We start from the raw sequence: 23,488 nt of genomic DNA, 5'->3' as shown, positions 1-23,488 counted from the left end.
CGAAAATAAATGCCGAATTCAAAATGGCTCGAAATCGAAAGCAGATAAGTGAGTCGTGATAACGGTATCTCATGTAAAGTGATATTGTCTAGAGCGCTCTTGTTCCACATTTCAATTATCTTTTTTTCTATTTGAAGATATCACATAATTACTATAAAATTAGCGGTATTTTAATTTCGCCGGGATGAGGTCTCTTAAGGGCAGATATTAGTTAAAGGTCAAACTGCTCAGGGGTGATCAAATACGCTACTTCTTCACCCTAAGTGTGACATAAGAGCAGTAGATGACAGTAGATAATTTTACGGTACATTCATATCCTCCGCGAGCGAAAGAAAAAAAACATTTCGTTTCCAAATGAAATAAAATTTCTCAGTTTAACGTCCCATGACTAATATGCTCCTTAGGCTAAGGGAGACGAGGATTAAGCTAAGTGAATGATGATGGAAGAACCGGTGGAATGAGAATGGGGGAAGAAACGGGAGTACTTCGAGAAAATCCACTGACACGATATTGAAACCACAAACTTACTTGGCCGGGGATCGTAGTAAGGACATTACACACCAGCTGTAAGCAATCTGCCATTGAGCCATCTTCCCCTCATTTGGGTTCGAAAGGTTTAAATCACATGTTCTTTGACAAAAGATACGTCATCAATATTATTCAAAATTAATGTCCGATTTTACACACACACACACACACACATATATATATATATATATATATATATATATATATATATATATATATATATATATATATATATATATATAATGAAATAAATGAAAACGAACTGGAATATTTAATCTAATGTATCCTACGTTGATTTATTTTACAGAAGACAAATGATTTATGAAACTGAATATTATGAAGGAATTAAATGAGTGAGAATATGAGACAAAACGACCCAACTCCGAGGAAGGCAATGGACGTGTTCATCACAAACTCGTGTGACCTGGAATCGAATTTGCAACTTCTAGCACTTGAAGTGAGCGCTCAACCACTGTGTCCCCTTAGTCTGAGTGTTTTCGGTACGCAAGGTCTGCGGACGATGGGGGCACGGTACTTCCACTGTTGATAACGCCTCTTGAGTTGCTATACATAAATCAATAAATATTTAACTCTCGAAAGCTACAAATAAAGGTTATGACATTAGAGTCAGTGTGCTAGTGGATGCAGAAGGGGTTTCCGAGGGAGTTGATCGTTTCGTGTACGGTTATGGTAAGGTTGAAATACCCAGTTTAGGATTTAGATTTCTAAGCTTTCAGTATCTGTGACCATGTTAGTTCGTCACGTTTGAGGGATGATGTCCCTCGGCGAGCATACTATCCGGGAAAAGGGAAGGAAGAAAGGATTCTGGAAGGAAAAAAGCGGCCTGGGATCTATATGTTAGGTATTACCCCGGCATTTGGCTGGTATGAATGAGGAAAACCCAAGATGGCTGGTCTGAAAAAGCTTTTTACACTTTTTCGACCGAGTGCCCCCACCAGGACTCGAACCTGGGACCGTTCGCACCGAAGGCGGGAGCGTTAGCGACTACGCTACGCGGGGCAACGAAGTACGGAAATAAAAGAAATGAAATGAAATCTTTGAGTTTTACGTCCCACGGTTATGCTAAAGGAGGCGGTGATGATGAGAAATGAATGAAATGGTGAAATGAATAAAGTGGGATGAAACGGGAGAACCCCGAGGAAACCCACGCACACGGTGTTTGTCCACCACAAAGTTCACTTAGCGCGATCTGGGATCGAACCCGGTACCCCAAGCACCAGAAGTGAACGCTCTACCACTGAGCCACCGCAGCACCAGAAGTGAACGCTCTACCACTGAGCCACCGCGGCCCCCCACTACAAAGTACGGAGTTTCAAATCAAATCAGAATAAAGAATACATTGTTTTATATGTTGACTTGTGAAATAGTAGCCACTCAACTCAAAGCCACCTGACTGGTCATACTGGTAGGCTGTAACGACTTTTAGATTTTTAATTATAATGTCCCATATTATTGTGAAAAATATGAGTTTCTTTTGTACCTATTCGCGGACTACACTTAGAGAAACATTACATATCAAACAATAGACCTATTGTAAAACGTATAATAATAAAATTTCAATAAAGTTAGTAAAAGCCAATAATCAATCTTAGAAAACTGTAATCAATTTTGGACCAAGCACAATGCCTAATCTTCACACTAGAGCATAATACAAAAGTATGATTGTCATGGAAGGAAATTAGATATTTTTTTGATTTGGATAAAATTGAAGAACTAATTTCATAATGATGTAATTTTGCATCTTGTCAATTTTTTTGACGAGGAGATTGGAAAGTTCTGATTTTTTTGATGGGAGAGATGTTGCGTTACTTTTCCGAGCATTTTCTATTTCTTGTTGGCAGTTTATCTCCGCACGGTTACATTTGAAAGGAAGGTTGTAGTTTTTTTTTTTCTGTAAGAAGAAAACTCAACAGGGAAAGTAGCCTCAGGGTAGAAGTTTTGACGTGTGTGGATTATTTGGCTCTTAGATGGTTAAAAAAGAAAGGATACTTTCGCACATACAAGTGATTCACAGGAGATCAATCTCATATATACAGAAAACGAAGTTAGTATTCGTAAAAAGTACGGGACACCGTACTAAACTTTGTTGTTTTATAACTAAAAAATGATAAAGTTGTACTGCAGAGTTATTACAGATATGTTTATGTATGAAATATAAACAAAGTTGCTTTTTTTTTGTAAAATTTGTAAAAAATATCGGAGAGAAATGTATTGTACACATGGCATACGGACACGGAATCTCGATAAGGAATGTGAGTTTTTCAAGTAAAATAACTGATTGATTACGTATTGTACATATGTTCTTGTTAGTTATATTCTGATTTATGAAATATTACCAAAAGCACTTGGACCGTTTCCCAGAAAATATTTAAAGTAAAGCATTCCAGAAATAAAGTATCGCTTTTGGATTTTTTTTTTTTTAAAGAACGCAAGTTATATAGTAGAGCTCTTATTGAAATATTGATTTATGGAGTAAATACAAAAGTGTTAGAGCCGTTGTGGAGAAAATATCAATTTTCATTTTTTACTATTTAGTAAAATATATTTATTTTTGGAGATGGCAAGAGCGAAATTCCAGAAAAGAAACTGTCTGGGTAATCTCACGAAATCCTTAAGATTTGACACATGTTGAACGATGTGGGTTCTAAGGCTGTGTACATACATGTGACGAAAAGAGGGTCGAACATTGAAAGATTACGTCGATTTCCTTATTTTATACAGACGTTTTGAAACTTGTATTCAGCGCCGTAACTTTTTTTTCCGGGGAGCCAAGCATTAATACGCGTATTTGGCACCCCTAGGAAAAGTTGTTTTCTAATTCTTGGGCCCCCTCTTTCCATCTTTCTCTTACTCTTTATGGGCCTTCCAAGCCTGTGGGTCCTCCTACACGGCAAGGTCTGCGGGATCGTTAGTTACGCCCATGGACCCGTTCCATACATGACAAATTAATTAAGAAGACAATATTGACAAATCTCAAAGCCATACGAATATATATTATTTCTAGGGCACCTTGTAATAGACATTTTTTACTGAAATGAGCCCACGACTCATTTTTGTTTGACTTACCTTTTGTGTGTTGTTTTGTTTATGTAATGTATTGAACCTGTTTGATGCTTCATTTATAATTTCATGTTCGTATCTTATATGGAGTAAGAAAATTGTGTCTTAAAATGAGTCCCCCTTGAACGGCGGGGAGCTTCCCTGGGAGGGCAGTTGCCCCTGCCCCCCACAAGTTACGGCCCTGCTTGTATTATAAATATTTTGGAATCTCCAATTCGATTTGTATTTCATGAGGCCTTTCTTCACACTGTTTGACGTCTGAAACTAAGAATACAGTAAATATTTGTCTAAACTGGTCACTCTTATACAGCAAAAATTGGAGGTGTTCAAAACAACTAAATTTTAACACAAGTCAGTGGTCCAAACAGGAGTACCACTGTAGCCTCTTATTTCAACAACAAGCATCTAGTGTTTCGGTTAACACAGGCCTGATAATTTTTTTAGAGAACTTATTACTTAATAGGATTTTGAACCAGTAACCTTTAAGAAGAGAACATTACATAACATGCTATTTCTTATACAAAATTCTTAATAATAAACTAGGCTGCAACGAACTGCTTTCGATCATTGAAAAAAAAATGTACTGAATGAACAAAGAAAATAGCTACTTATTTCTTTTACTGTACAAAAAGGACGGCCCAATGTTCTAAGTCACCTGCGTGAAGGATGAGTACAACCTATAATATACGTTAAAAATTACAAGTAATATAGATATTTATGCTGATTGCCTTGCAAGATTTAAAAGAGAATTTGAAAGTGTATTGTTTTATGAGAAGATTAGCACTGTAGTGGGTATTCCTGTATGGAATACCTGTTGTATTCTATTTAAATAAATATATCCTCGTAAGTTTCGAGGTAGTATTAACGCATATCAATCGAACGAGTAGATGGCATCGAGCTGAACATTACATGCTTCGGGTAAATTCTCATGCGTAGTTTTTCGAGAAAAGCAAATTTTTATGACGCTAAAAACATTTCGTTGGTAGCAAAAAAAAGCATTTCGTTCGTTACTAAAAAGCATTTCGTTCATTGCTAAAAAGCATTTCGTTCGTTACTAAAAGCATTTCGTTCGTTACTAAAAGTATTTCGTTCGTTACTAAAAAGCATTTTATTCGTTGCTGAAAAGTATTTCGTTCGTTGCCGATAATAATTGATACATTGATAGTATTTGAAACAGTTGTTTAGTATTTACTGTGTATCAAAAAATAATGTTAAGTAGTAGCAGATTGTACTTAGGAAGTATTATTGTTGAATACTAATAACGAACGCCAGTTTTAATTTCTCTACAAGGAGGAGGACAAAGAGGCAGAGAATTGAAAGGTGTGAGGCAAGAACATGGTAATTCTGAAATTGCTGCGTTTTGCAGCATCCGATAGAGAGCAACGCATACTGCTTCGTTTAGCCTTGTCCGTTTAATCCTTCATGTATAGTATTATGTGAAAAATCAGCTTTCCGACTTTGAAAATGAATTGTGCAGCAGAAAATCTCTAATTTCTTAAAATAGTAAAATTGTGGGTTACCATGTTCCTGTCTCACACCATTCAATTTTGAGGACAGCTGTTTTCTTTTTAATATCGAAAAGGATAGTTTTATATTCCTTGATGTACAATACAACATGTCTAAGGGGCAGTCAGAGATGCAGAAGTAGCCACCAGGCGCGCCAGTGCCCTTGCAATCTTGCACATATATTCCAAACAGTGATGCCCATACTTCTTGTGATATTCTACAATAATTTATTGAATAGACACAAACTTCATATATATTCTTTTTTTTTTTTTTTTTTTCGGATTTACCTAAAAGTTCAAGAATAGCACAGGCTAAACAAGCATTTAATAGGAAAAGAGGACTACTAACATCAAGAAATGTGTCGCTGGACGTTCTTAAACGATTTATTAAGACTCTGGTATGGAGCGTGGCACTTCACGGATCAGAGACGTGGACACTGAGAAAAGCTGAAATATCCAAGCTGGAAGCATTTGCAATATGCTGTTGGCACAGAATGCTGCACAAATCATAGACCGAAAGGAAAAGGAATGAAGACGTACTAAAGGAAACTAATGAAGGACGACAGATCATGAAGATAATAGGAAAAAGAAGAAACAGCATGCTTGGCCACCTTATTCGGCACTCCGATTGAATCACCATGTTGATAGAGGAGAAAGGCAGAAGGAAAACCAGGAAGAGGAAGACCAAGGATAGAATATCTAAATGCAGCTATGAAGAAGAGACCTTATCAAAGTATAAAACAGCCCTTCCAAGGGAGAGAAAAAAATAAAATTTTCATGTTGCCCATCAACCTATGGTTGAGATGAGGAAGAATTCGAAGAAGAAGAAGAAGAAGAAGACCTGATAATTAGGGACGCCAGATTTACTTCACAAAAGAATAAGTATTTTTTTTAAGAATGTGTTCTATGTAAATAAAGACAGAACATAGTCAGAATTAAATCCGGGACCACATGCACTTAACGTGAGCCCTCTAACTTTTAGCCGTCCGATAACTCGGTAGTTAGAACAATTACGTGTTCAAATGATTCTTTAAAAAGCTGCTTCTGTATTTAGAACAATTACAGTTTGTTCAAAGAGGAACGTAACAATGAATTTGTACGCAATTGAACAAAACTTGTCTTTTATTGTTCATAAACTCAAACAACAAAACCAGGAAATTGTAATGTTGCCCTTGAAAGGGAGGAGTATTCAAAATATACAAGTAGGTATATGTGTAGTACTATAGACATATGTAACATGTCAACTTCTATTGTCCTATTTTGGCATGTTGTATTGTCTGTATTTAATTCGCAAGATATATTACATGAAAAGATTTTTCATTGTGTGTTCAGTGCGAAATAAAGCGATCATACATTACAAATCGTAGATTTTTCAAATACAATTGTTTTGCATTGACGTCTTCATAAAATCAAGGTCTTTTCACATAAAAAAGCCCCTGCCTTATAATAAAGTTTACGTGGGAAGTGACTTCAGTACAATAAGATAAACCTTGCATAGGAATTGCAAGAAAAATGCTGTTATGTTAAGGTAGTCAACATAGGTCCATTAGATCTTCGTATACGATGCTACCTCCGACGATTTTCTCTAAACTGGGTCATTCGATTTTGTTCATATTTTAAGAGATACATAATTTGATAATATGGCTAGGGTTGCCAAGCATCCGGTATTTTACCGGACAGTTCGGTTTTTGTCCTCCTTGTCCGGTGTCCGGTACGATCTCTAAACCGGACGTTAAATGTCCGGTAATTTTTCCTCCTACTAGTCCTATTGTTTGTTCTATTTAGATTATTTAGGAATGGCGAAAGGAATCGTTTGTCGATGAACATGGTTAAAGCAGAGCTTATAATTCACATTGACAACGACCTGAAGTGCGTGAAATTTGCTGAAGAATTGAAGGCAGGAAAACTTACTAAACTTATCAAAACTGCTAAAGGTCAACAAAAGTACATTTTCAAGAGCGCAGCTAGCACGGGTTCATCCTCAGCTACATCTTTCAATTAAATAATGCATAAAGATACAGTAAAAGTATGTAGACATTATGAGATTACCGCATTATGAGATTACCAGACGCAGCGAAACTGGTAGAAATTATTTTTCAAGTATATTTTGTGTTAAATACAACGTATTATTAATGGTAGACTACAAAAATTACGTGTTCCGTGTCAACTAAAACTGGAATAAGTAAATTTAATAAATGCTTGGAAAGTAACTAAAGTTATTAAATTCGAACTCCGAATCGCTCAATTGTATGTGAAGTAACCACTTTCAGGTTGTTCTCATTTTTGACGAGCGATGGTGTCACAGTCTTAAGAGTATACATACTCCAGGAGGGTGTCCGGTATTTCCATTTTCAAAAGTTGGTAACCCTAAATATGGCATTGAAAAATTACAAGGATTAGTTTATCCTTGGGGTGTTTTTTTTTTTTCGGCGAGTTTTCTCAAAAATAAATATTTCACCAATAAATTGACAATATAACATAACTTATTTGTCTTAAATGTACAGGGTTAATTTATTCTTGGTGTAATTTTTCGTGAATGATTTTATAAAAAAAAATAATTCAGGCGATTTCTGTTGATATTTCATTAATAACTTTATAATATTGCTTAAATTTCTCCTTATGAATACATTCACGAAGGGTAGTTTACTTTAGCGATTGGTTTATTTTCAGGGGTGGCCCAAAAGTAGGTATACATCCCTGCATTGATCAAGTATAACAGTCTAGTTCATGGGTTCATTTGCTTCGGCTCTTCCAAGCTTAAGATGTAAGTAAAATGCATTAAGAACAAATAATAAAGAAACTAAATCTACCTGATGGATAACAATAAGAAATTATAGAAAAAGCGACATTGTACTGTATACCTACTTTTGGACCACCCTGTATTTCATTAATATTCCTACAATGTTACACAAACAACTTTCATTAGAATATCCAGAAGAGGCAGTTTACTCTTGGGATGAGTTTCTAACAGTTTTGTAAAATACGACTTCTGCGATTTTGTGCGAATGTTTCATAAATAACCCCAGTGGCGTATTTAGGGGGGTGGCTTCCGGGCTTAAGCCCCCCCGAAATCTTACTTAGTATAGTAAAATAAATGAAATATCTTGCAGAATTTTCACATTTCCAGGCAAAGCCGCCCCCCGAAAGTTAGCGAAGCCCCTCCCGAAACAAAATCATAAATACCCCACTGAATAACCCTTCTAACCCTGCTAACATAATTATAGCATAAACCATTTTCTTGCCCTTGTAGGTTCTTCCATTGCAGCCATCCCTGCTGATCCACAGTGCGTGCACAATTAGTGCACGGGCTCCCGGGTTCGATTCCGGGGACGGCACACTGGCTCAGTGGTAGAGCTTTTATGTCTGATGCGTGGAATCCCCGGTTCGATCCCCGATCAAGTAAGTTTTTGGTGGACAACATCGTGTCCGTGGGTTTTGTCGGGTACTCATGTTCCCTCCCGCTTTCTTATTCCACCAATTTATTCCCTCATCTAGTCTAACAGGCATTATCCTGGGACATTAAACTGGAAGATTTCATTTTATATTCCATTCCCAATGGGAGACACCCTTGAACGCATGATGTAGAACCACGTCTCACATAGCCTCATTGCTGAAAAGAGACGCAGTCAACAAACCCTGTATTTCTGTATTTCTGTCTATATAATTTGCAAACGAGTATGTTATTCCAATGTTAACACTTGCAATGAATTGTTTGCAAGATCTGTATGTAAGTAGGGAGTATTTATGGATGAAAGTAAATCCGTGTGTGTGTTTGTGTGTACCACGCGGTGTTGAAAGGCGGGGCTCTGAAAGAACAACAAAAGATTTCCGGGTTTTAATAAAAAGAAAAAGAGGGGGAAGAAACAAAGTGGAAAGGGAAGGGGTGCAGGCATTATCGCAGGGATTTTCTTTCCCACGGAAATGAGAAGTGTGGCGGAGGGCAAGAGAAGGGGAAATGATATACAAAGGGATTACAGCAGCCGTCTATCAGAGGCCGTGTGGCACGATATCCCCCACCTCCTATTTCATGTCATCTGAATTTAGGTGAAAAAATGACCCCTATTTTTGTTGTTGTTTGTTTATGTAATTCAGTGGGGGATTTAGTTTCAGCAGTACGTGGGACTTTTTATAAGTAAAGCAGTAATGTTATTCCTGTGGTATTTAACAACTACAGAAATAAACATATTATCACGCAGCTACTGTTGCAATGAAAAAATCTGCAATAATAGTTAAATCCGCAATAATTTGGATCAATATATGAGTAAAATGAGTTATGGTTGCCAAGGATTTTTCAGATCAATTACCGAAATTATATTTTGTGTATTAGATAAAGTAAAGAAACGTGTTAAACATATTAACTAAAAACAATGGTTTCTTTTTCTAAAAATAAAAAAAGATTATTCTTTAATCTTGATTTATACAGGGTGCATCAAAAGTCCAGGACCATAAGTGAACTTCCTTTTGAAAAAATACGAAAAAAACGGAAAAAAAAACGAAAGTAGTTGTAAATAGATACTTTTCAATTTAAAATGGTGATATCCTTCTTCAATCTAATATGGTGATATCTTTCTTCAATCTAAAATGCTGTCTTTCTTCAATCTAAAATGTTGATATCTTTCTTCAATCTAAAATGGTGATATCTTTCCAACTACGCCAACCGTTTGGGCTCCACGCTGGTAAGACGCCCTACGTTACATGAAAAAGGCAACGTTACCAGTTCAGCACACTGCTTTCTTGAGCCCTCACCACATCAACAATACAATATTGTTTTGAAACGGATTCGAGATGTTCCGTTTTCCCTCACATAACAATGTGGATGATCTTCATGCCATTTGTTAGCCAAAAAGAAGCTATTGTTAATCATATCTATGCTTAAAAACTCCACGCCCCCCTCCTCAATTCCGAAATTAATAAAAAGGGTTTCTTCTAAATTCGTTATTAATGTAAGGTAAAGAAATGCCTGTAAAGATAGGCATGTATCCATAGGGAGGAAACGTCGAATAATGGAACTGCAGTGCCGAAACTTCATTTGCTGCTGTTAATACCCCCTCCACCTCGAAATTTCGATACATACCTGATTTATTTATTTATTTATTAAACTTTACTGGGAAACGATTTCCCGCCTAAGCGCTGAAAGAGGGCATTTTCTTCACAGAAAATTGAATAAAAGGTAAAAGTCTTTGATTTAGAATATTGATGGAGATGAGACTCAAATATTTTTGCGAAACAAGAGACGAGACTTTGATATTTCTCATATCTCGTCTCGCATCCATCCCTACTTATAAACTAACTTCTTCTTTCAATTTCAAAATGTGTTTTTGCAGTGATTTTTATGCACTGACGGAATAATTTCACATGCGTCACAACAATGTTTCTCCTTAAACTGAGAACTTAACAGCGAGGGTGCGACCTCCTCGCTATGTGCGCCCTTTATCCATCGCGACCTACACATCGAAGTAGCAACCACGACTTAAACCTCGACCTCGATCGCGAGGTATCTTTGGCATGTCCCTACCCTTAGTTATTCATAATCGTGACCACTAATTCACCCTCGCGGTCGACCTCTAGGTAGCGTACATCTTCGGCATGCGCTTACCCATTTGAATTCGTGTTTGTGCCAGTAACGAGGGTGCGACCGCGACTTAAACCTCGACCTCGATCGCGAGGTATCTTTGGCATGTCCCTACCCTAATGATAAAGCATCGAACACATTAAAGAGGGTAAGATTCCACTTTAAACTAAAGTTGCCTACGACACAAGTGTTGAGGCTTTCTCGTCTCGAAAAGCTGTCCGAAAGTGATGTGTCGACTCGAATCTGAGTCTACTAGAATAGCCTGGTCTCCACTCATGTGTTCTAGGGTTGCCTATGATATAAGAGTTAAGGCAAGATAAGAAAAAGAACATAAGTCTGTTGTGATATCGTACATGTCTGATAAAGTGTATCTTCACAGTGAAGGAAAAAGGCTGGGAATCATTGCTTGACTTGACGCTATAGGTTTCATCTTTTATAGTGCTGACAGAAGGACGTAAATACAAATCAATCCGTCTTGTAAAGGGTCCTGTCCAAGACATACCATCAAAGCTCCGAATTCGGATGATGATCATAACAAGTAGGTGGATGAGCAACATTTACAATTTGATTTTCAAGCACGTACATATATTTTCATTTCACAAAGTTTAGTTGCAATACCTAATATTATGTTTAAGGGAAGTTCGGCCCCTTGAATCTTCCTTTGCAGCGTTATTTTACTACAAGGCCTGATAAACTTTAGCGATTTGAAACCTATGTGTTGCAACTCCCTGATTTGTCCTCGGGAAGGTTCTGTGAGTCGCGAAATTATCGTATCAAAACTACTACATTCAATTCGACAACACTTTCGGTGTCATTAACTTTGAAATTTCAGATAGGTCTAAGTCACTGACTTTATGTAGTGTGAAGCAGGATGTTCTTGGATTGAAGAGAAAACGAAACGACTTCATACAGTTTGTAGGGTCACGACTTAATGCTTTTCTAAAAAGATTAATTTTTGCACCCCCCCCCAAAATCTTATTGGGTCCCCAAGATCTGGATAACTTGGCTTGGATTTATGTTTGGATATTTGATAACGAAACACACATAATTGACCGCCCCATTCTCTTTTCGAAGTTACATAGAAATCAGCGCTGCTGACAGCTTATTCAAAAACTGGTAGGTTAAAAGTCACGTTCATCATAATCGTAAGTATTTTGCCATTATTGGCAGGTTACTTGCCGCAACAGAGAAGCTTCCATGCTCCACGGTCTTCATCTAATCTCTTCGTCTCCACGTACGAATTTTCTGTTTTGATAGGCGTCCATTAATTGTAGTTTCCTTCGCTCTCTCCCTCTTTTTCCTCCCACTACAACCCTCTAGCACGTCCCTCATGATACAATTCCTTCTTAGCCAATGTCCCAACCAGTTTCTCTTCCTCTTCTTAATAATATCTAAAATTGTACTTTTCAACCCCACCATTTCTAATACCCTATCATTCATTTTCCGCTCGACCCAATTAATTCTCTCCGTTCTTCTTCACACCCACACTTCGAAAGCTTGCAGTCGTTTTTGATCATTTTTGCGTAATGTCTGTTTCTGCCCCATAAAGTACAATACTCCACACGAAGCATTTTATGAGTCTTTTTTCCAACTCTTTACTGAAGGACCCACAAAATAGTATTTTCTTCCTCTTAAAGGCTTCTTTCAGCATTCTTATCCTTGCTTTTATTTCACGTTTGCTTTATTTTAAAAATTACAGCCTCTCGTGACTTGGACAAATCCAGTTTCTGGAGTTATTTAAGCATAGCTTCTTTCTCTTTTCCGTTTGTGCGTATCATCGAGTTTAATGTCCTCAGAAATAGGCCCCTGACTTGAAAAGCTACTTACATAATTACCAACGCCTGATGTTAATATATCCCAATCTATATTATAACAACAGGAAGCTGCACTATATCTAAATATTGTTTTTTTTATAGATATATAAACACTTTTGTTGTACGTACTAAGCGTAACTAAACGAACATCTGTGTAGTTTATCCTTTTCTTTTTTGCCAGAGAAAAAAAATTCCGTTTCATTTATTGTTACAGATAGTTGCAATCGGCACCACCATCTTTCCAACATTTCCTCTTTTGTTCTTGCAGATATATCTCATTGTTGCGTGGGAAGAACCGCTCGATTGTTTTTACAAAAATCAACCGCAAGGAAGAGAACTCGTACATATGTTTCAGTAGTCAAGCGAATATTGCATTTCTTCTATTTCTTACTGCTTCATTTAAAACAATAAGGAAACTAAGTAGCATTATATGCTGGCGTTTAGACAAGCAATTAGGAGAAATCTAAAAATTAAACGATCTTATGCATAATGAAGTAGTTTCGTTTCCTTTAAGTAAACCAGCATAATACATTGAAACAATTTGTAAAGATATAGGATATCTCACTTCCGTTCTTTCTTAATATTCAGCATCTTATCTTAAGACTGTTAAAATTGGACATTACAAGAATAACGTGTAAAAAAAAAAAAAAAAAAAAAAAAAAAAAAAAAAAAAAACCCACTAATGAAAGTGAATGTATATTTCCATAATTTATATATTCATGTGATTAATAACAATAACAGAAATAATTAAAATTTTAAAGCCATTAAAAGAAATAACTTTTTTGTCATGCAGTATTTAACCCTTATGGCATCAAATAGGGAAAGGGGCGTCTTCGGTTCAATACAATTGTACCATAACCTTTTATTTTTAGGATTGCCAACTGTTAGAAATGGAAATTCCGGACACTATCCTGGAGTATGTATACTTTTAAGACTGTAACATCATCGCTTGTTAAAATGTGAACAATCTAAAAGTGGTTACTTCACATAAAATTGAGCGACTCAGAGTTCGAATATAATAACTTTACACAGCAAAAAATGAGGTGTTCAAACAGCACAAAATGACTATCACTTTAGCGTGTTACTTGTGTGCCAATTCAACACCAAGACATCGCCTTCAGAGCATATCAAAAATACCTTGTTACTGGCTGTGAGTATTTGCATCGTTTTTTACTGTTTGGTATGAGTAAAGCTTTGCGAAATACATTTCGCATTTATGGTAAGTGACTAATAACATTCTATGTTTTCTGTAAACTGCCACAGTAATATTGTTGTAAACCTGTGAATCACCTGCAGTGTTGCCATAGTCCTAGCTCTGGAGCGGGCTGAAAAATAGTACCAAATTGGAACAAAAGGGGCTGAATTCATAATTTTATATCATTGTAATACATGGCTCTACAACACGAAACTAAAGAAGTAAAGTTCTAGAACACTCTCCACCCCGTCTTCCAAGAATATAAATCAAGAAACTACTCTTTTCAAAAATTACTTTGGCATCCAAAAAGTAGGGCCCCGAAAAACCGTGGAAGTAAATAAAACGTTTCTCACATGTAGGAAAAAAACAAGAGGCCGCAAATTAAAGGGGAATCACATTGGCGGATCTACCTAGGTAGAAGGTAAAAACGAGGGCCAGGCAGAACCCAGGCTATGATAAGTTGCTATATCATGAGTTTACTATAAACTTTCAAAAATATATGTAATAGCTTAAATTATTTTTGTCACCTAAAAAAGCGGGAGGCTAAGCCCCCGGTCCCAGGCTAGATCCACCACTGGGAAAACGATTATCATCTTCGGTATGTATTGTAAGAAAATCAAACGCGCCTTTATTTCAAAGTGAAATAAACCAAAACGGCATTTTATATTAACGGCCATATGTGAAATGAAAAGAATATATAAAACGAGGAACAAATCAATCATCTCCGAGTTCATGTGTAAACAGTACGTTAATATAAAATAATAAAATATAATTATCCACCTTATTCTTGCTTATTTCACGAGCGAAGGAGGATAATAGACTGTAGGAAGAATATAAGGTAAGTAAACTGACATTTGTAAAAAATGTAAAACCGGTCCAGGGTCCTAGAACCTTCCCTGAAAGACATCACAACACATTATTAATAATTTTAAGTCACAATGGTATGAGTTACGTGAGATGTAGGAAAAGTCTTACTGACACTTTTGAAAATGTGATAATGGTGCTGAATTGAGTAGAATTGTACCAACTTTTTCATAAAAAGGGCTGAAAATGCCAGCGTGGTACCAACGGGACGATGAATGACAAAAAGGGCTGAATTTGATACAATTGTACCAAGTGTGGCAACACAGATCACCTGACAACAGTTGCACAGATAACAGTGCTTCCATCTATTTTCTTTATTTGTTATTTTTGTATCTCAGCACGTATGAATAGAAGATGGCAGAACTGTTGCTTATGTAACTTGTCTGACGATTCACAGCTTTACAACAATATTATTATGATTGATAACAGGAAACATAGAACATTATTCGTTACTTGGCACAAGTGCTAAATATATTTCGCAAAGCTTTGCTCATATTAAATGATAAATACCAATGCAAATTCTCTCAGGTAGTAACGATTTATTTCTGATATGCTCAGAAGGCGATGTGCTTAGTGCTGAATTAACATACAAGTAACACGCTAAACTGGTAGTCATTTTGTGTTGTTTCATCACCTCATTTTTTACAGTGTAGTTACTTTCCAAGCATTTATTAAACTCACTTATTCCTGTTTTGATTGAGTCGGCACATGTAATTTTTGTCATCTATCATCAATAATACATCGTATTTAAAACAGAAAAATGAATATAATTGGCAATATAATTATGGCATGCACAAAATACACTTGAAAAATATGTCTTACCAATTTTGCTGGGGCTGGTAAGGTCTCATGATGCCTGCATACTTTTACTGGTTCTGGATACATTATTTAATTGAAAGATGTAGCTGAGGATGAAGCAGTGCTAGCTTCGCTCCTAAAAATGTGCCTTTGTTGACCTTTAGCAGTTCTGATAAGTTCAGTAAATTTTTCTGCCTTCTACTCTTCAGCTAATTCCGTGCACGACAGGTCGATATCAAAGCGAATTATAAGCTCTGTTTTACCCATGTTCATCGACAAACGATTCCTTTCGTCACTCCAGCATAATTTGAATAGGACTAGTAAAAGGAAATATTACCGGACATTAAACGTCCGGTTTTGAAGTCGTACCGGACACCGGACAAGTAGGTAAAAAACCGGACTGTCCGGTAAAATACCTAACAGTTGGCAACTCTTCTCCATGAAGAAAAATGAAAAGTGATCATTGTCAGAAGGAATGTAAAGAACTGAAATCTACTGCAATTATTCCTTCATTATTTGTGATTTATCTTATAGTAGGATTGCCAACTGATCTATTTCACCGACAGGGCAGGAAATAATGTTTATAATCTGAATAAGGCCAATGGCCGGAAAGGAGTCTGGATCGTAGCAATATCCAGCGATGGGTATCAAGGTTCCAAATTAAAAATTTCAGTCTGCTGGGCCAATCACGATTTAGCAGAACCATCAACTGCAGTGAGCGACGCTAACGAAGATCACATTGATCAGGAATGATAAATGTGTAGCCGGTAAATTATGATCTCAGGGGGACATCGTTAGCTCCAGTCAGCTCCACCCCTGTTTCTCGAGCAGCATCTCTGATGTTAACTGATCTTGCTCCAGGCGGTAAAACTAACACGTTTCGATCTCAGGGGGACACCATGAAAACTTACATTTTTTGAGAAGCTTTATAACAGGCAACATATTACCTACAACAGTTTGTTGATGCGATTGGGTTATATTGTTTGTCACTGGAAAAAACTGCGACGTGCTCTAAAGATAGAGAGACCGAAGCTCCAAAATAAAGTTATCAAACTACACCAAGATAATGCTAGGCCCCACACTGCCAATTACACACAACGGAATATTTTAAGTATAGGAGGGAAATGGTCCCTCAATGCCCGCATAGTCTGCACCTGGCTCTATTCGATTTATTTTTGTTTGGTTATCTGAAGGTCATCTTCGTGGCAGGCAATTTACCAGTGGTCAAAAACTCATTGTGTGCATGAAACCGTGGTGTAATAGTCAGTGTCAAGAGTTTTATTAAGGTGCATTTACGGCAGGAAAGAACGGTGGGCTAAATGTGTCACAACGAATGGAGGATACAAAATACGTAAGGTATGGTCCTAGTGCTACTATTAAAAAAAGTTGTGGTCCATTGTGCAAAACTTTTTAGCATCCATTATATATATATATATATTCTTTAAGGATGGTTTTAAGAATTGAAGCATTTTTGTGGTTTATAGACTGCTTATCTAAGTCATATGTTCAGTCTTGTGCATGGGTGGATTGGCTTAAGATGACAGAGGCGCTCAGGATAAGCCGTTTCAGTGAAGGGGCTGTTAGATTCGGAGAGGTTGAAAACCACTATACTAAAGGACGCCTTTTTTTTTTTTTTTTTTTTTGCGTGTGCAGACTGTACATAGTTGAACGTGGAACCAAAGTCGCATATTCCCTCTGAGAACCTCGTGTATCAAAAGTAACAATTGTAACCGTTTACCCACGAGGAAACTCACAAATATATATGTAGTGTGTTTTTCAACATATTATATTTTTAATATCTTAGAAATATCCATATTCTATTTAAACTAAAAGAACCACCACGTTCTTGTGATGATTTTTGATAGAAATTGACCTCATTACTTAATATCTATTAATGCACAAGTTCGTGAAAGATAAATTTGTTTATGTTGTTTTAATTATATGCTTCGAGAAGATGCTTCCACGATTATATATATACGAAAAGCAATTATTATGTTTCTTTATTTTCTTCTTAAATAAAGGCAAAATAAAGTTACGTTTACAGAAAATATTTTTCATGAAAACCATATTTTGTATTAAAGAAAATTATATTTGGGGACAAAAACAAGAGATAAAAGAAGATACATATGTAAAATATGTATGGTTGTAAACTTTACATTATTACCATTTTTTAAAACAACGTTGTCTTAAGAGAAATCGTGTGGAAAGTTATATTCTATGTTTGTTTTGTAAAGGTAGGTTCTAGGTTTGTTCAGCAATACGAAATTTTACGGTTCTAAGTTGACTCACTAATTTTTTTTTTTTTTTTTTTTTTTTTTTTTTTTGAAAAGTTGATGCAGGACTGCAAGCTGCCCCCGGTTGTCTGTTTATCATACACTTTGTATTTCAAACAAAATATAGATTTTTTTCGATAATTGGTTGACTATGAAAACTTTACAAATAGTTATGGCTTGAAATATCTTATTTAACGTACTTGTAGTCTTATACTTGCAAGGTGTCTTCTGAGGGAAGTTACATAGATAAAACAAAATTTTATCGCTACAAGATAAGAAAAGTTATAGGCTATGGGTAAAAAAAATAAAATTTTATCGTCACAAGATAAGGGAGGTTATGTAGATAAAAAATAAAATTTTATCGTTACAAGATAAGGAAATATATATATATACGTAATAAATAAAAAAAATATCGTCACAAGATAAAGGAAGTTATATAGGTAAAAAATAAAATTTTATCGCTACAGGATAAGGAAAGTTATATAGGTAAAAAAATAAAGTTTTATTGCTACAAGGTAAGGGAAGTTATATAGGTAAAAAAAATAAATTTTATCGCTACAAGATAAGAAAAGTTATATAGGTAAAAAATAAAATTTTATCGCTACTAGATAAGGGAAGAAAACTTACCTAATGCACTAATTGTTGTAGACAACAATTACATTATGCGAGATTTCTTCTCCTTAACAACACTAAAGAAAATTATTTTTTAATGCAAAATATTTGAAAATAAGCAACTGAGTAGAATAAATAATAGCTAGCAAGACCTTTGTCTGAAATGTTCGATGTTTGAATGAGGAAAATACTTGTGGAGAGTATTTGAATCCCATTTCCCTGCAGGATACGAATTTCAAGCAAAGTGTTACCCCTGTTGTGTAGACAACCAACATTGCTTTAAGTTACGAAGTGTTTTTCTAATCTGCTAGGGGCTATTATTAAACAAGCCCTGCTTCTACCCGCCTTCCAGCACTACCCGCACTCTCTACCCGCACTCCTTCCTGCTACAGGTGTTCCAGAGACATGCTGGAACATACATAGAAACACACGCGTACAAACACACACACATACATAGATAGATACATATATAATGGGTCGTATGCAGAGTCGTTCTGACGCGTGATTAGTGCCATACTAAGGAGTTCGACTAACAGTGCAATAGTCATGCCCTTAGTATGATCCTAATCATGCGTCAGAATGCCTCTGAATAGGCTCCATAAGATTAATGAAGAACTGAAATGTAACGAGAATATACAAGCATAGATATAAATAGAAAAACAAAATAGCTATTACAGAATAAGAAAAAAATTCTTACATCGCTGAATAGAAAGTTACCAATATGAGTGATACCAATTTAATGTTTTGTGCTGAGTATTGCGCTGAACAGTGCAAAAACATGAACATTATGGATGAAAAATAGCTGTAAACGTCCAATATATAAATATAGAAAATAACGAAAAACAAAAGCTGGTTAGATTAAAAAAATAACAATAAAAATTATTAGCCGAATTCGGAAGAGACAGTATTGGAAAAAAGGAAAATAAAACTTATTTGACAGTATTAGAGAACTTATTGCCTTTATTAGAAGTGTTGTATAAGTTAAAAGGTTGTAGTTCATAAACTATATTGAAGAGCGTAAATATTACTGCATTCTTTTTATTTTATTTATTTATTTATTTATTTTTTACATGTTTTCCCCTAAGACTTTTCATAGGGTGGTACTTACCACATTTGTACTCAGGACAACATTGATTCGACCTCTTGATGGCTTTGCAGCCGGCTTTTATCTCACAGTTAATGATTGTACAAGCAAATCCTGGCGGTCGACAGATGCAGTGCTCACATGGACTGGTTGTTGGGATCGAGTCTCCATCGTGGTATAGGACATCATCGATCACGCATACTACATAGAATAAAACACAATAAATATATTTTAGTGCATGCTCATCATGAAATCGCAATGCATTCTTATGGTAAATCAGCTTTTAGTTAAGTATTATTTTACACTCCGACAATTAAGTAATGAAACTGATTTTATTATGACGAAACAGAAATGCAATCCGTAAACAATTTGTACGTTTAAAAGCATAATCCCTCCTCTAGAATCTGGCAACACTCATTGTCGCACGCAAAGCATGACGGGAAATACGATGCTATTACCAACAGTCACTGAGAAGCCCTCGTCACGCTAGCAGCATGGAACAGAGGACGAAATATCAAATTTTGTGTTGTTTGACGCGGAGAGTGTATGGGAATGTGAGGATATGGGGAAACTTCGACATCAGAAGGCAAAAGTAAAGACAATGCTCCTGTATTTCTACGACAGTAAGGACATCATTCATCATGAATTTGTACCAGAAGGTCGCACAGTGAATACTCAGTTTCATTTAAGTGGTTTGGAAAGTTTCGTGAAGAGAATTCGTCGTGCTCGGCCTGAATACTCAGCCCCAGGTAGCTGGTTCAGTATCCGTGACAATGCACCCGCTTACCGAGCAGTACTTGTTCAGGAATATTTGGCCTGACATATACAAGTGTGTGTATGTGTGTGTGTTGCAGTACCCTCTCTATTCTTCAGATATGTTCTCCTGCCACTATTTTCTGTTCCCTAAACTGAAATTACCATTAAAAGGGCGACTTTTTGACAATGTTGAAGACATCCAAGAACTTGTGACAATAGCATTACGGAACATACCACAAACTTAGTTGCAGTGGTCATTCTACTTCTTGCGTGATCCTACCACTCGCTATATTAACGCAGGAGGGATGTACTTTGAATAATAAATAGGTATTATTACATTATCTTTGGTCACAATAACATCAATCTCATTGCTTAATTATCGGATGATGTATAATGAACTATGGATCATGCGAATTGTAAAAGTGCCTATGCTTGGATACATTTATAATTGCGTTTTTTCAGATACTAATTTGGGAGCTGAATAGATTCAAATCACCCTTAAATGTATGGCGAAACGAGAAAAAGACGGATATGTTTAAGGGCTTCTAAGACAAATTTAGAAATTAGGCTAAATAAATATACATATTCCAATTTTGAGGTCACTTTTCTCATACCAAGATGGTCGGATATGTTTTAAAATAGTTCGATTGCATTCCAGATCCTCAAATTAGTATAAGAAAGCGCTAACTAGAAATTTATCTAAGGAGAAGCACTTTTACCATTCGCATGAGCGAGCGGTAGCTCTTTAGAGCAGCGGTTCCCAACATTTCATATCTTTTGTATCCGTAGTTAAATGTTTTTCAAAGATTATACCCCTTTCGATTACATGTAATACCTAAGTAACTAACTCTATGGCCTGTGGAATCCCTGAAGTTCAATACAGCATTCTCGAAAGCTCTCCATTGACTTCTGTCCTTAGCCAACTGGATCCAGTTTCTACTTTGTACTCCTAGTTCTGTGAGATTCATCTTAATATTGTCTTCCCATCTGCGCCTAGGTCTTCCTAATGGACGTTTTCCTATTGGATTTTCAGTCAAAACTTTGAAAGCGATCCTACTTTATTCCATTCTCGCTACATGACCTGCCCACCTAAGCCTGCTAGGTTTGATGACCCTAACACTGTTTGGTAAACGGTATAAATTATGTAATTCCTTATTATGAAATTTCCTCCATTCCTCATTCCCTCTACTCTTGGGTCCGAATATTCGTCTCAAGATCTTGTTCTCAAATACTTTCAGTCTGTGTTCTTCCTTCAGAGTAAGCGACCATGTTTCGCAACCATACAGAACAACAGGCATGATTATCGTTTTATATATTTTAAGCTTCAAATTCTTCGGCAGAATTCGCGACGACAAGAGATTTTGAACCGAATAATAGCACATATTCCCTGCTTTTAGTCAACATTTAGTTTCTTCTTGAGTATGATTTTGGTGTGTTAATATTGGTCCTAGATATTTGTAAAATATCTACTTTGTCGAAAGTATTATTTATTATTTTGACGGATCCATAATTTGCAGTATTAGGATCCCGGTGAAATTTCCATGTATTTTTTTTTACAAAAAAAAAAAAAAAAAAAATAGAAACACCTAAATGGAATTTTCTAAAACATTTGATGTATGGACCTGTGTATAAAGGTTGCTTAGGAGGGATAATTCCAGTTGTAAGCTGTTTCAATTCTGATTGTATCAAACTTCTTTACTTGCTATTACAATTTCAGGTTTAATTATAAATATTTACATCGTTCAAAAATTTTTAAGTCAGAAGATTATTACCAACTTTCCGAGTTTTCATAAACGCAGGCTGTGACCGGAGATTTTAGTGAAGCACAGTCCTTTTTCATAAACCCGCTACATATCAGAGCAGATTGTATTGGCTACCGAAATTGAAAGATTACAAAAAAAAAAAAAAAAAAAAGTAAAAGCGTAATCTATTGTATATGTAAAATACTCCAGAAAAGAAAAGTCTCATTTTTCTTCTTCAATACAGTAAATAAGTTGTTCCTATATTTTGAGTGTTCAAAATTATTGAGCGTGAGTAGTAGAAATGTTTTGTATAGTTGTAGTGTTGTCACACGAAAGAAACATGGTGCTCATTTCGTGGAACTAGTATGAGATATTAAGTTTTTGGTTTCTTTTTTTCTTTTTTTATGTGTACGGCTCTCTTTTTTTTTTCAAAATTTTGTTTTTTCGCTCATTTGGAGCCATTTCTTCTTAGACTGCCCCATGATTTATATTTGTGCAATTTTCTAACGTTTACAAAAAGTGAAATCTTTAAGTTTTTACGTCCCACGATTATGTCGGTTAGGCTAAAGGAGACGGTGATGATGAGAAACAAATAAAATGGTGGAACGAAGAATATGGGAGAAAACAGGAGTACCTCGAGAAAGCCCACGCACACGGTGTTTGTCCACCATAAAGTTTACTTGCCGCGAGCTGGCATCGAACCAGGGACCTCAAAAAAAAAACAAGGGTGAACGCTCTACCACTGAGCCACCGCAGTCTACTCTTATGTTTACAGACTGTGTTGATATGTAAACTCATTTTCAAAATGCCTTACTATTCAAGTAGAGGTCATATAGATAAAAAAAATTTAGAATCCATTCTTTTTCTAAGTTTGTTCTGGTGTCTTTGAGATTACACCAGGCTACGAATAGAAGTGGCCCATATCAGCCATTGTAATCAAAGTATGCAAAATTGATATGCCTTTCTTTTTACAGCGAGGGCCGCGGTGGCTCAGTGGTAGAGCGTTCACCTCTGGTGCTAGGAGTCTCGGGTTCAAACCCTGCTCCCGCCAAGTAAACTTTGTGGTGGACAAACACTGTGTGCGTGGGTTTCCTCGGGTTTCTCCCGTTTCCTCCCACTTTCTTCATTCCACCATTTCATTCATTACTCATCATCACCGTCTCCTTTAGCCTAACCAGCATAACCGTGGGACGTAAAACTCAAAAATTTCATTTCATTTTCTTTTTACAGCGACCCATAATAATAGATTTTAATTTTCTCTTTATATATATATATATATATATATATATATATATATATATATATATATATATATATATATATATATATATATATATATATATATATATATATATATATATATATATATATAGTGTTTTAAAACAACACTGACAACGTTTGCGAGCTGATTCATGACACCAAGATAAGACAAAAAGTAACGAGCAACTGATTGCACAAATGCTTCCTTTCGGACTTATAGGCTACCTGAAACTTTAAAAACCCTTAGCTGCAAAACTATGGAGCCTACCGTAATCGGGCCAAGACTTCTCTATGAAAACGCGACAATTTTTGTAGATGTAGTTTGCCTACGGGCATATAATTTGAAGTACTCACCAAGTACCCCCTTAAAAATTGTTGTGGAAGTACCTCAGGATTCTGAAACA

The 23,488-nt window shown here is 36.0% G+C and overlaps 2 protein-coding genes across 3 annotated transcripts in view; one reads left to right on the top strand and one right to left on the bottom strand.

Moving 5' to 3' along the window:
- Positions 1–23,488, top strand: part of LOC145694448 (DNA oxidative demethylase ALKBH2-like) — an 859,325-nt gene that overhangs the window by 462,546 nt on the left and 373,291 nt on the right. The gene's annotated exons all lie outside the window — the stretch shown is intronic.
- LOC145694446 (uncharacterized) overlaps positions 1–23,488 on the bottom strand; it is a 164,725-nt gene that overhangs the window by 20,551 nt on the left and 120,686 nt on the right. Inside the window, exon 4 of the mRNA XM_081770687.1 lies at positions 19,351–19,527. Within this exon, the coding sequence (XP_081626813.1) occupies positions 19,351–19,527 (177 nt within the window). The remainder of the gene's footprint in view (positions 1–19,350; positions 19,528–23,488) is intronic.

Source organism: Thermobia domestica, chromosome 9 (genome assembly GCF_964235325.1).
Source record: "Thermobia domestica chromosome 9, izTheDome1.hap1.1, whole genome shotgun sequence".
NCBI classification, from domain to species: Eukaryota; Metazoa; Arthropoda; class Insecta; order Zygentoma; family Lepismatidae; genus Thermobia; species Thermobia domestica.
Note: the sequence above shows the minus strand (reverse complement) of the source record. Positions and strands in the feature narration are given on the sequence as shown.